The sequence below is a fragment of the Salvia miltiorrhiza genome, chromosome 7 (assembly GCF_028751815.1).
Source record: "Salvia miltiorrhiza cultivar Shanhuang (shh) chromosome 7, IMPLAD_Smil_shh, whole genome shotgun sequence".
NCBI classification, from domain to species: domain Eukaryota; kingdom Viridiplantae; phylum Streptophyta; class Magnoliopsida; order Lamiales; family Lamiaceae; genus Salvia; species Salvia miltiorrhiza.
The window spans coordinates 30,101,175-30,113,409 of record NC_080393.1 but is presented as its reverse complement, the minus strand read 5'-3'; the positions used below and the strand labels follow the sequence as shown (position 1 = coordinate 30,113,409).

At 40.3% G+C, this 12,235-nt stretch overlaps 1 protein-coding gene across 1 annotated transcript; it reads right to left on the bottom strand.

Moving 5' to 3' along the window:
- Positions 1–9,680: 9,680 nt before the first annotated feature.
- LOC130995984 (uncharacterized) lies at positions 9,681–10,914 on the bottom strand. Its single transcript, XM_057921516.1, has 3 exons — positions 10,495–10,914; positions 10,326–10,408; positions 9,681–10,244 (listed from the first exon to the last, which is right to left on the bottom strand). The coding sequence occupies exons 1-3, from the start codon at positions 10,766–10,768 to the stop codon at positions 9,948–9,950; spliced, it is 654 nt and encodes a 217-aa protein (XP_057777499.1). The 5' UTR covers positions 10,769–10,914; the 3' UTR covers positions 9,681–9,947.
- Positions 10,915–12,235: the final 1,321 nt, after the last annotated feature.

The window sequence follows — 12,235 nt, the reverse complement described above, 5'->3', positions numbered from 1 at the left end:
GAACTTTTGGATCTTGGATTCATTAGGCCAAGTGTATCACATTGGGGTGCACCCGTACTTTTCGTGAAAAAGAAGGATGGCACATTGCGAATGTGCATAGACTATAAGGAACTGAATAAAGTGACACTCGAGAAAAAATATCCTTTACCAAGGATAGACGACCTCTTCGACCAGCTCAAGGGAGCAAGCGTGTTCTCGAAGATTGATTTGCGGTCTGGTTATCACTAGCTGAAGATTCGACCAGAAGACGTACCTAAGACGGCGTTTCGAACTAGGTATGGCCACTACGAATTTGTAGTTGTGCCATTCGGGCTAACCAACGCTCCAACCGTGTTCATGGACCTCATGAATCGAGTGTTTCATCCGTACTTAGATAAATTTGTCTTACTATTCATTGATGATGTCTTGATATACTCGAGGAATAAGAAAGACCATGAGGAACATCTAAGAATTGTCCTAGAAACGTTGAGGACGGAGCGCCTTTATGCCAAATTCAGCAAGTGCGATTTTGGCTCAGCGAAGTCACGTTTTTAGGGCATATTGTGTCATCAGAAGGGATTAAAGTGGACCCTGAGAATGTGCAAGCGATGCGCGAATGGAGATCGCCTACTAACCCTAATGAGATAAGAAGTTTCTTAGGATTGGCAGGTTACTATCGGAGGTTCATTGAAGGATTTTTCAAAATCGCAAGACCAATGACGCAATTACTCAGAAAATGGATAAAGTTTTTTTGGACAGAGAAGTGCGAGAAGAGCTTCCAAGAACTCAAGGAAAAAATGACTACTGCACCGGTCTTAGCCGTCCCAACAGCTGACAAGGAATATTTGATCTACACAAACACGTCCAAAAATGGACTTGGTTGCGTATTAATGCAAGAAGGAAGAGTGATAGCATACGCATCGCGATAGCTTAGACCACATGAATTGAACTATCCGACCCATGATCTGGAGTTAGCCGCAGTGGTGCACGCACTGAAGATTTGGAGACATCACCTATATGGAGTTAGGTGCGAGATATTCACGGACCACAAAAGCCTGAAATACTCTTTCGAGCAAAAGGACCTTAACATGAGACAAATGAGATGGCTTGAACTAGTGAAAGATTATGACTGCGGTATTAACTATCACCCAGGTAAGGCCAACGTAGTGACTGATGCATTGAGTCGTAAGATTCAATCTAAATTGGGATATCTCATCACTCGAGAGAAGGAGCTCATAAGAGAATTTGGTAAAATGAGCATAGAAGTGGTCAAACCACCAGGAACGATAGCAAGCGTTGTTACTACGATACCTAACTTGAGAAAAATGATCGTAGAAGCACAAAGAAAGGACGAGAAAATGGAGACGCTACGAGAAGCGGTGAGGAAATGAGACGTCAAGAATTATCAAGAAGCATCAGATAATGTTATCTTCTTTGAGGGAAGGATATGCATCCCCCACGATGATGAGCTTTTAAGGATAAAATCATGAGTGAGGCTCACGATACCCCTTATACTGCCCACCCCGGGAGTACTAAGATGTATCAAGATCTAAAGAAGCATTTTTGGTGGGAAGGCATGAAAAGGGACATAGCGTCATTTGTAGAAAGATGCCTAGCATGCCAACAAGTGAAGGCCCTACACCAAAAGCCATATGGGAAGCTACAACCACTGGAAATCCCGGAATGGAAGTGGGAGCACATTGCAATGGATTTTGTGACCAGTTTGCCCAAAACAAAGAAATGGAACGCTGCCATTTGGGTAATAGTGGATCGACTCACGAAGTGTGCTCATTTTATACCAATACCGATCACATACGGGTCAGACAAGCTAGCTCAATTGTATGTTCAAGAGATTGTGCGCTTACACGGCGTGCCCGTGTCGATCACTTCAGACCGAGACTCAAAGTTTACTTCTAGATTTTGGATGAGCTTGCAGAAGGAGTTAGGCATGAGGCTAAATTTCAGCACCGCTTTCCATCCACAGACAGATGGGCAATCTGAAAGGACAATTCAGACCCTTGAAGACATGTTAAGAACAGTGGTGTTGGACAGAGGCGGAAATTGGGAATCAGTGCTGCCGTTAATCGAGTTTGCCTACAACAACAGCTACCAGGCGACCATTGATATGGCACCTTACGAGGCGTTGTATGGAAGAAAATGCAGATCACCACTTTATTGGGATGAAGTGGGTGAGAGAAAAGTTTTAGGATCGGACATGGTCAATGAGATGATTAAGACAGTCTGCCAAATCAGATGACGAATAAAGGAGGCACAGGATAAACAGAAATCTTACGCTGATGCACGCCGAACTGAGTTACATTTTAAAATAGGAGACAATGTCTTCCTAAAGGTATCTCCTACCAAGGGGATAACTAGGTTTGGTGTCAAGGAAAAATTTAGACCCCGATTCGTAGGACCTTACGAGATTTTGGAAAGGATAGGTCCAGTGGCCTATAGGTTGGCGTTGCCGCCAAGTTTTGGAAATGTCCACAATGTTTTTCATGTATCACAACTCAGGAAGTACATCTACGATCCGAAGCATGTGATCCACCAAGAAGAGATGATCCTTAGCCCAGACTTGAGCTATGAAGAGAGTCCTGAAGCCATTCTAGATCGGAAAGTGCAACAACTCAAGAATAAGGCAATCACATTAGTGAAAGTCTTATGGAGACACCACGGACAAGAGGAAGCTACGTGGGAGCTTGAAGACAAGATGAAAGAAAAATACCCCGAGCTGTTTTAGCAGAGATATGTAAATTTCGGGACGAAATTTTTGTTAAGAGGGGTAGTATGTTGTAACCCGCTCCTTTAATCATATTTAAAATTAGTAATGCGATAATTATTTATTGCATCTTTCAGCGATGAAATCCAATGATGATCTATGATTGATTTCGACTTATGACTTTAGGTTATATAATACTTGAAGCAGAGTTATTATTGTATTTACGTCTGTTAGCTTCGCGTGAGAAACCGCGATAAGGATTATTGAGCAGTCAATAATTTTTATTACAAGTTTATAACTGACTTAGCGAAGTCATGTTATTTAGTAAAAATATTATCTATATTATTTATATTATTATTTATTATTATTCTTACTTAAGTCATGAATTTATTCCGGCTTGTGAGGAAAAATTAAATCTTCGGATTTAATTTAGATATTGGATGAGCAGACGAATTAAATCTACTGATTTAATTTAGAGTTATTTTATAGTCCATCGATATTAATATCGAGCAGATACATCATCACACGTTACATATTGCAGTTATAGAAATTCCAAGACTAGATTTATTGCTTTTATTTACATTTCACTTTGCAATTTCTCGGCCAATGAAATTCCATCTTATTTCCCCTAAATCAACACCTTTCCTACATTCCCATTTCATGTCTGCTGCATCATCAAGGAGAATGAGTAAAAGAAAAGAAAAGAAATAGGAGAATAAAGAAAAAAGGATAGGAGGCGTGTATGAGCTGAAACTACTCTGCTACAGCCGCACCCCCCTCCAATCCCCTTCTCCCTACCTATGTATCTATTCCTTAGCATGCTCAAGCTGCAGCCGCAATATCCCCCAATCCCCTTCACTCTACCCCTATATCTATTTTCTAGCACACTCAAATGTGCAGCCAACATTCCTCCTTTTAGCCTCAAACTTCATCCAGCAAATCACTTTCATTATCTTTCATTCCACACATAGAATCCATCGAAGAGTAAGGAGAAGCTGCATTCATTGTTCTACCAAAACTCAAGAGGTAAGCTTTGGCTTCACTTCTCCACCGCCATGATATTTCACCTGCATTTACTCAAGAAACAACGACCTTCTATTTCAGTGCTATTCCAGATCATTTAATTCAATCACGACAGTCAACCAACACAAATATTCTCAAGGTATTACTGCTGTCCCACACAGTCAACCATCATACATGATCGAATTCAAATGATAGAAGATCTATATAGCGTAATGGACTTAGCAGCGAAGTACACTTTATAATGTAGAGCACCAATTACTTTTCTTTTGTGCAAGTGTTAGTATGTATAAGAACTCGACCGAGCATAGTATGATTCTTAAGCAAAGCAAGGATGAGATTGCATCTTGTTTATATTTTAGGTTAGGAATCAATAGATGAAGCAGAGTAAGATTGGGCTTAGCTTTAGAGGGCTAGGGCCACTGCCTTGCTACCCCATCGAACTTCGAGAACAGCAGTGTCGACGGCGTCGACCGGTGAAGGGCAGACGACTCCCGACCCCAGTGATGGCTCCTCATCGATTCTGGAGTAGCAGCAGCGGCTCGGTGCGCGGCGGCGGTAGAGTTTTAGGCGGAGACGGCCGAATTGAATCGGCATGAGAAGAGTTAGGGCTTTGTTTACTCCGTTCGTCGGATTTCGAAAGTGGTGGCGGTGGATTCAGGCGAGAAGCTCGCCTTGATGCTCCGCGATTCGTTAAATCGAGAGAGCAGAGCAGAGAGCGAGAGAGCAGAGCAGAGAGTAGAGAGAGCAGAGCAGAGAGCAAGGGAGCAGAGCAGATAGTAAAGAGAGCAGAGCAGAGAGCAAGAGAGCAGAGCAGATAGAGCAGAGCAGAAAGCGAGAGAGAGCAGAGCATAGAGCGAGAGAGCGAGAGAGCAAGAGAGCAGAGCAGAGAGCGAGAGAGAGCAGAGCAGAGAGGGAGGGAGAGCAGCGCAGAGAGCAAGAGAGTAGAGCAGAGTGAGCAGAGCAGAGAGCGAGAGAGCTGAGCAGAGAGAACAGAGCAGAGAGTAGAGAGAGCATAGCAGAGAGCGAGAGAGCAGAGAGAGAGGACCGAGGGACGAGTTTGAGGGAGAGGGTCTTGGGCCTTCTCCTTTATTTTTCTACTTTGTAATTGGGCCTTTGGGCCAAATTCATTTTAATTATATGAGTTGCCCTTAATTGGTTCATTATGGAATAATTATTATGGGATTATTGCTCGAGTAATCGGATTCAGCTATTCCCCTTTTTCGATTAAATAGGGCAAGATCTATTAGATTCTCATGTGAATTAAAACACCCTAAGACGAAGGGGTTAGTCATAGTTATTTACCCGATTGTGCGAAACGAGTTTCAGTTAGTTTATTTTGCTTATTTAATCCGAGAGCTAGGATTAATAGTAGAATTTTCCGAACTATTAAGTCGGAATAATGAATCATGCATAAGAGAGTCATGCATCATTAATTTCACATTCTCATTAATCGAGGATTCCCTTCGAACACATATCTTATATTATATTCTCGCAATTAAGGTCAAGTGCGAGAGTAACTACTAGGCAAGAGCTACTGCACCACAACAAGAGTTGCCACCAGGTGGGCATTACTTTCATATATATCAAATGAGTTTAAATGTTACGTTCAAGCAAGTTATTTCATGACAAAACCTTTGAGTTGAAGTTATTTCAAGTATTATCATGCCATAAAATGTTTCAATTTCACTATGATATCTATCTGATGTGGCTTTTCCAATTATTATGTAATTGAATTCGGGTCTTGAGCAGTTGATAGCTATCCTGCCAGGGCTAGTGTACACCAGTGACCATGAGTCATCGAGCGGGTTGGCCGGTCAAGTGTCCGTGAGAGGTGGCCACCTCTCCGGCATGCAGTTTCAGATATGATAGATTATGAGAACTTAGACTACAGTCGAACCTTAAGAATCACAAATGAATTTAGTAAGATTGGGCTTTTTAGCGAAAACTCCCTTGCTGTACTGTTTATGATGGCATGACAATTTACAATTTATTTAACATGTATTTTATACTTAGGCATACGTGCCCACTGAGTACTTTTGTACTCAGCCCTGCATATATTTCTAAATGTGCAGGTTGAGCAGCTGCCGGTGGCGATGAAGTGACGAGTGGAACCCTTTTGTCTCATCCTTTTGTATTAATGAACTCTGGGGATACATGTCTTCATACATGTAATCAGAACCTTATTTCGCTGCGTACTCAGAAGTTTTATATTATTTTGGCTAAGTCGGAGTTATCCGAACTTACTAGTTTATTTGAGTCTATATGACTAAACCTCCGTTATATTATAAATATTCCTTTTGTTAACAATGATAGAATAAGATCCTCCCTGTTTGATTATCCCCCTTTCTACCCCGCTTCTAATCTCCCTCCCTTAGTCACGGTTTTCCCGGCTTAATTATGCTTAATTAGGTCCGGTCGTGACATGGGAGATGAAGGTCAACAACTTCTTCTTTCCAGACATTTGCTTCAACAATTTATTGTTGACGGATACACCATGATGGAAATTCAAAGGCTACAATGGATCCATTACAATCAACCATCACTCATGTAATGATTCAAAAAATAAAGGAAACACAGACAGTTCGTCTGTTGGCAAACCTCTTATTCTTCCATCATCTTTCAGCGGAGGAAAGCTACATGATTCAGAATTATCAAGATCCTATGGTTATTTGCAGGTGGACCGGATATCCATCATTGTTTATTACTTTCACATGTAATCCAAAATGGTCTGAGATATCGAGATTTGTTAAAAAAAAAGGGGACTGCGGCCGGAAGATAGGCAAGATATATATGTTCGTATCTTCAAAATCAAACATCGCGAACTTTTGGCAGATTTGAAGAGCGGAAAAGTGTTAGGCCAACCAACTGCACGTGAGTTATTCATATACTTTTTTACAAATTAGTTTAGCCTAAACACTTACTATGTTCATGATATTCTATTTTATTTTCGTACAGTTGTTGCAACCATCGAATTTTAGAAGCGAGGGCTCCCTCATGCTCACATCATTCTTTTTACTAAGAGTGAAGCTCATCGTTACTTGATAGAGAATATAGACGATTTCATATGTGCAGAAATTCCAAAGGAAGAAGAAAATCTTAAACTATACAATGCAGTTGCTGAATGTATGATGCACGGTCCTTACGGTCCAAACATATTAAATTCACCTTGCATGGTGAATTCAAAGTGCTCAAAGAGATACCCGAAGGACTACACTGATCATACAAAACTTGATGACAACGGATAGCCAACCTATATGAGGAGAGACGCGGGAATAACCGTGGATAAAAATAGAGTTTTACTTGATAATAGGTTCGTTGTTCCGTACAATTCATATTTAATTTTGAAGTATCGAGCTCACATCAATGTTGAGTTCTGCAATCAGGGACAATCTGTGATGTATCTTTTCAAGTACATCAGCAAGGGCAGTGACAGGATGGGTGCCAGAATAACTAAGACCAATAACGATGAAATTAGTGAGTACGTCGATTGTAGATACATTTTAGCGTACGAGGCTATATGGAGAATATTTGAGTTCAAAATTCACCATCGGACTCCGCATGTAGAACGTTTGTCTTTCCATTTGGAAGGAGAGCAAACATGTGTGTTTAGAGAAGGCGATTACATTGATAATGTGTTGGTCAAGAATACCATTGCAGAATCTCAATTTCTACAATGGATGGAAATAAATAAAATAGATCTGGATGCTCGGAAGTTGTTGTATAGTGAATTTCCAAAACACTACGTGTGGGATGTAACAGATCAAGTATGGACCAAAACAGAAAGAGGTTTTGGCATTTGACGCATCTTCCATGTCGCCCCATCTGTCGAAAAAATATATCATCTTAGGATACTACTGAATCATGTGAGGGGTGCAACATGTTATGAGGACTTTCATAGGGTGAATGGAGAACTAAAAGAGAGTTACAAGAAAGCATGTTATGCAATGGGTTTGTTAGACAACAATAAGGAGTACATCGAAGGAATTATTGAAGCAAGTTCATGGGGTTCTGGAGATTACCTACGTCGCCACTTTACGACTTTACTCATTTCGAATAGTATGTCAATGGCGGAGAGAGTGTGGGGACAAACTTGGCGATTGCTATCAGACGACATCCTTCATATGAAGCGAAAGAGTCTTAAAAATCCAAGTAATTTTATTGTTTCTTAATAGGTTAATTACGCCAAAAACCGTGAACTATACCCCAATTTTCAACTTTTCCATGAACTTTTTTTTTTATCAAAAATTCCCTGAACTTAATGTGTTGAACAATTTTTCCATACTTTTTTCTCCGGTGAAGCTCCGGGCTGACTTGTCGCATACGTGGTAATGTCGAGCTGACGTGGCGTCTATTTGGACTAAAAAATGACACTTGGAAAAAAAAAACCATTCCCTTTCTCTTTTCCTCCTTCCATGTCCGGCGAACACCACCGCCCCACCAGATCCGCCGCCCCCTCTCTCTCTCCACCGCCCACCGCCTTCCCTCCTCGATGTCCGGCGAACTCCTCCTCCATGTCAGAAACAGTTACACATGTATTCTCTTCGTTTGCACGGTGGTGGTCAGGTTGTTGTCCAATCGAAGCGCAGAGAAGGTGTAAGAAGGTGGGGGATCTGGAGCTCTGCGGCGACAGCCCTATGGTTGTGCAGTCACCGGACTTCGAGGAGAGAGAGTAGGGCTTACAGAAGGGCAAAGCAGAGTAGAGTAGAGCAGAACATAGTAGATCAAAGCAGAGTATAGTAGAGCAGAGTATAGAAGAGTAGAGCAGAGCAGAATAGAGCGGCGTTGGCTTTTCGCCGATGGTCGTCCGAGGGCAGAGCAGAGTATAGTAGAGCAGAACAGACTAGATCAGAGCAGAGTAGAGTGGAGCAGAGTATAGAAGAGTAGAGAAGAGTAGAGCATAGTAGAGCAGAGCAGAGCAGAATAGAGCGGCCTTGGCTCTTCGCCGATGGTCGTCCAACCGAGAGAGCGAGAAAGGAGGAAAGAGAGAGGGCGAAAGCAGATCCGGCGCCCCAACCTTAATTTTGTGTCCCCCGTTTCCCCCACCCCCAAACCCTAATTTCACCTCCTTCTACCCGCCGCCGCACCAGATCCGACGCCCTTGCCGCCGCCCACCCCCTCAGCCACCCCTCTATCCAAAATCGAAAAGACATCAATTGTTGCGATAAGGTTAGCTTCCGGCGCTGCACGAGAACGGGCAATAGCAAACCAGCACCGCGCGAGGTCGCTGCTGCAAACCAACACGCCGCTGCACTGCATCTCCGGCACTGATCCTCCGCCTTCGCCTCCGTCAAAAATAGGGCTCAGAAAGGGGGGCTGATGTTAAACGACGTCGTTTACCTCCAATTAAACGACGTCGTTTCAATTCTCCGGCGGCGATGCCATATCATATATCCGGTCACTTAAAACATGCCATGTCAGCTATGAATTTGGGGATTCTTGAAAGTTATGGAAAAATTGTTCAATACACTAAGTTCATGGAATTTTTTATTAAAAAAGAAGTTCATGGAAAAGTTGAAAATTGGGGTATAGTTCATGGTTTTTTGCGTAATTAACCCTTAATTATAATATAGACATGTGTAGAATTGAAAGTTTAACTCAATTTTATTCTAAAATTTCACAAACATTTAAAAGAGAGAGAGAAAAAAAAAGCTCTATAATATGACAATTATTTGAAGGTTTTTTCAAAAAAAAAAATATATATTAATCTGATGGTACGAATTCTTTATCTTAATCAATGCAGGAGCTTTACTCATCATGCACCTCCATGCCTCGCATAAAGCTAGAAATATAATAATAAAACATGATATTATGACATTAAAAATATAGTAAAAAAATGTTTATTCATATTCTTATTTACAGCGTAAAGTTACATAACACAATATACATCCATTCGATGACATATATTAGACTTATCAACAACATCCAAATACAATCTTTCTCAACTCAAATAGCAAAATTAAATATAAATCAGATTTTGTATTAACACCCCCAACTCACTTTTAATTATAACACACAACCTCATTTACTTCCCAATTTAGCAAACTATATTTCACATTTTCACATCCTAGATGCACCACTTTAATCCCTATATACCAAAACACGGTGAATTTATGTACAGCTGCTGCGTGATCAAATTCATCTTTTCCCATAACAAACCAAGTAAGGTAACTAAACAAATAAAAAATTATAGTAAAAACAAATAAAACAAGGAATTCCAAATTGATCAAGCCAAGAGCCAAAAATCTTTCTGCCTTTTAGTAGTGATGAGATATCCCCCAACTTTCTTGCTCTTCCTCCTCACAGCAAGGGCCATACAGCTAGCATTTTGCACACAATACTCCGCCACGCCACCTCCCGCCGCCGCCACCACCCGGCCGCCGGCCCACGTCAGCATTAGCCGCCACGTCACCGACCGTTTCTTCTGCCCAACCACCAGCAGCGCCGCCTCTTGCCTCCTAGCAGCCTCTACTATAGCAGGGCCTTTTTCTTTCCCTTCCACCACCTCAACCTCTACACATACCTATCTTCCACCACATTTTAATTAAACAAATTTTATAAACTAATTATCTAATTAAGAAATAAAAGAAAAAATTGTACTTACCTCAGGCCTCTTCACTTGGCACATACTCTGCATACTAGTGAGAAATGCAGGAATTCTTGGATCAGTTTTAACCTCTCTATCACCTGCAGATTATTTAAACATTCAATTCAGAAACTTTAAAAAGCTCCCACATCGAAAAATTAAACAGAAATTATACCGCTAATTATACCTTGTTTAGAAGGCTTAATGACATAGAGCAGAACCACCAAATCTTGATTCTGAACGGTGTGGCTGAGAGCCCACTGCACCGCGTTCTTTGCCACGGCGCTCGGATCCACCACGATCATGATTTTCCGGCCACTCGCCGCCGCAGCTTTCTCACAACCGCCGCCGGAAAAACAGTCCTTTTTTTCTTCCGCATTGTTGGGAGGCGAACGCACCCGGGCTACAGGCCTAATCCTGTTTAAGCAGAGATTAGGCAGTTTAGTGCCTATTTTAACCATGTTTGTTTAATTCTGGTTGAAGAGGAGATTATTTGTCGTGTGAGAAGAAGAGGTTTATTTATTTTTGAGGGAAAAGAGCAAAGCAAATTTGCAACTACTGCATGATTGCATGGGGACACAGTTTCTTTCTCTTTTTCATTCTTTTTTGTGTAATCATTTTTTCTCTTTCCATCTTTTTATTTCTTTTAGGCTTTCTGGGCCTACACTTGAACGTGACTATCATCAAATTTTGTAGGCCCATATTCTTGCCATGATTAGCTGTTCTTACATAATCTATAAATTCTTTTGCCTATTATCACACCCTTTAATTCTAATTATCTTTTGATTAATGTTTGACAAGATTCTCAGCATATTAGCCAAATATTAGAATCCTAGGAAATAAGTGGTGAGCAAGTAGAGAATAACTTTGTTCTTGAAAATGAATGTCACAACAGTAGCTTTCACCAAATATATTCGTTCAGCAATAATTTGGGTCTATTTATAGATTTTCTCGAATGATTGTAATTACAATTTTTTTCCTGGTAAGTGTATTGTAATTACAATTAGTATAGTTTGATGGATGGTGGTACCTGAAATGTCCTAATTAAGTGGTATCCATCGACAATCAAACTAGTAATTAATAAATTACTGGGATTTGGTGCAGGCAATGATGGTTTCTGATGATAATCATGAGAAACCATAATCCAAAGTAATTGACTTAGTAGAGACTGATCAATTAGGAGAAGATGCTAACGGATGCCTTTAAAATTAATTAACTTTTTTTTATCAGAAAATTCAAAAGTTAATAGAAGGGTACCAGAGGTACCAAAGTCTAAAGAGATACACAGGAAAAGCTACTGAGAGATCTATTCACACGAGCACCAAGCTGAGAAACTTAATTGGTAGTCATTTTTTTTCTAGATTCTCTTAAGACATTAGAGATACATGACGATGTCTTTAATATTTTCTTACGTCGTTAAATTTCATCTCGTTCGTAAATTATGTTATTGTATTAAACTAGAATAGAAACCCTAAGCACACAGGGAGATCTCAATGCTGCAAATTTTGTGAAAAGACATCTAAAAGTAGTGAATTAAACATGTTGTCAATAGATTAAAATAATCTATTAAAACAAAAACAGAAAAAAAAAAAAAAGCAATGATGGTAAAGTAAATTGAGAAAATTTGCCTCTGTCGGTTGTTGATTTTTTTTATCAAATGAATTAGGCCAAAACAGTGGGCCAGGATGGGAAGAGTACTCTAGAACCCACTGGACTATTGGTCACGAGCTTATAGTTTGGGCCAAAATATTCGAAAGGCATGCACGGTGTTCGCCTAAGCTTATAGGCTTTAAAGTGTTCATAAATTTTTGAAAAATATTTAACAAAATAAATTTTTTAATAATTTATAAACTATAAAAATAATCTCTAATAATTTATAATCTCCCAAAATATAAGTTTTTTAATCCCAAACTTATTTTTTCTTAAAG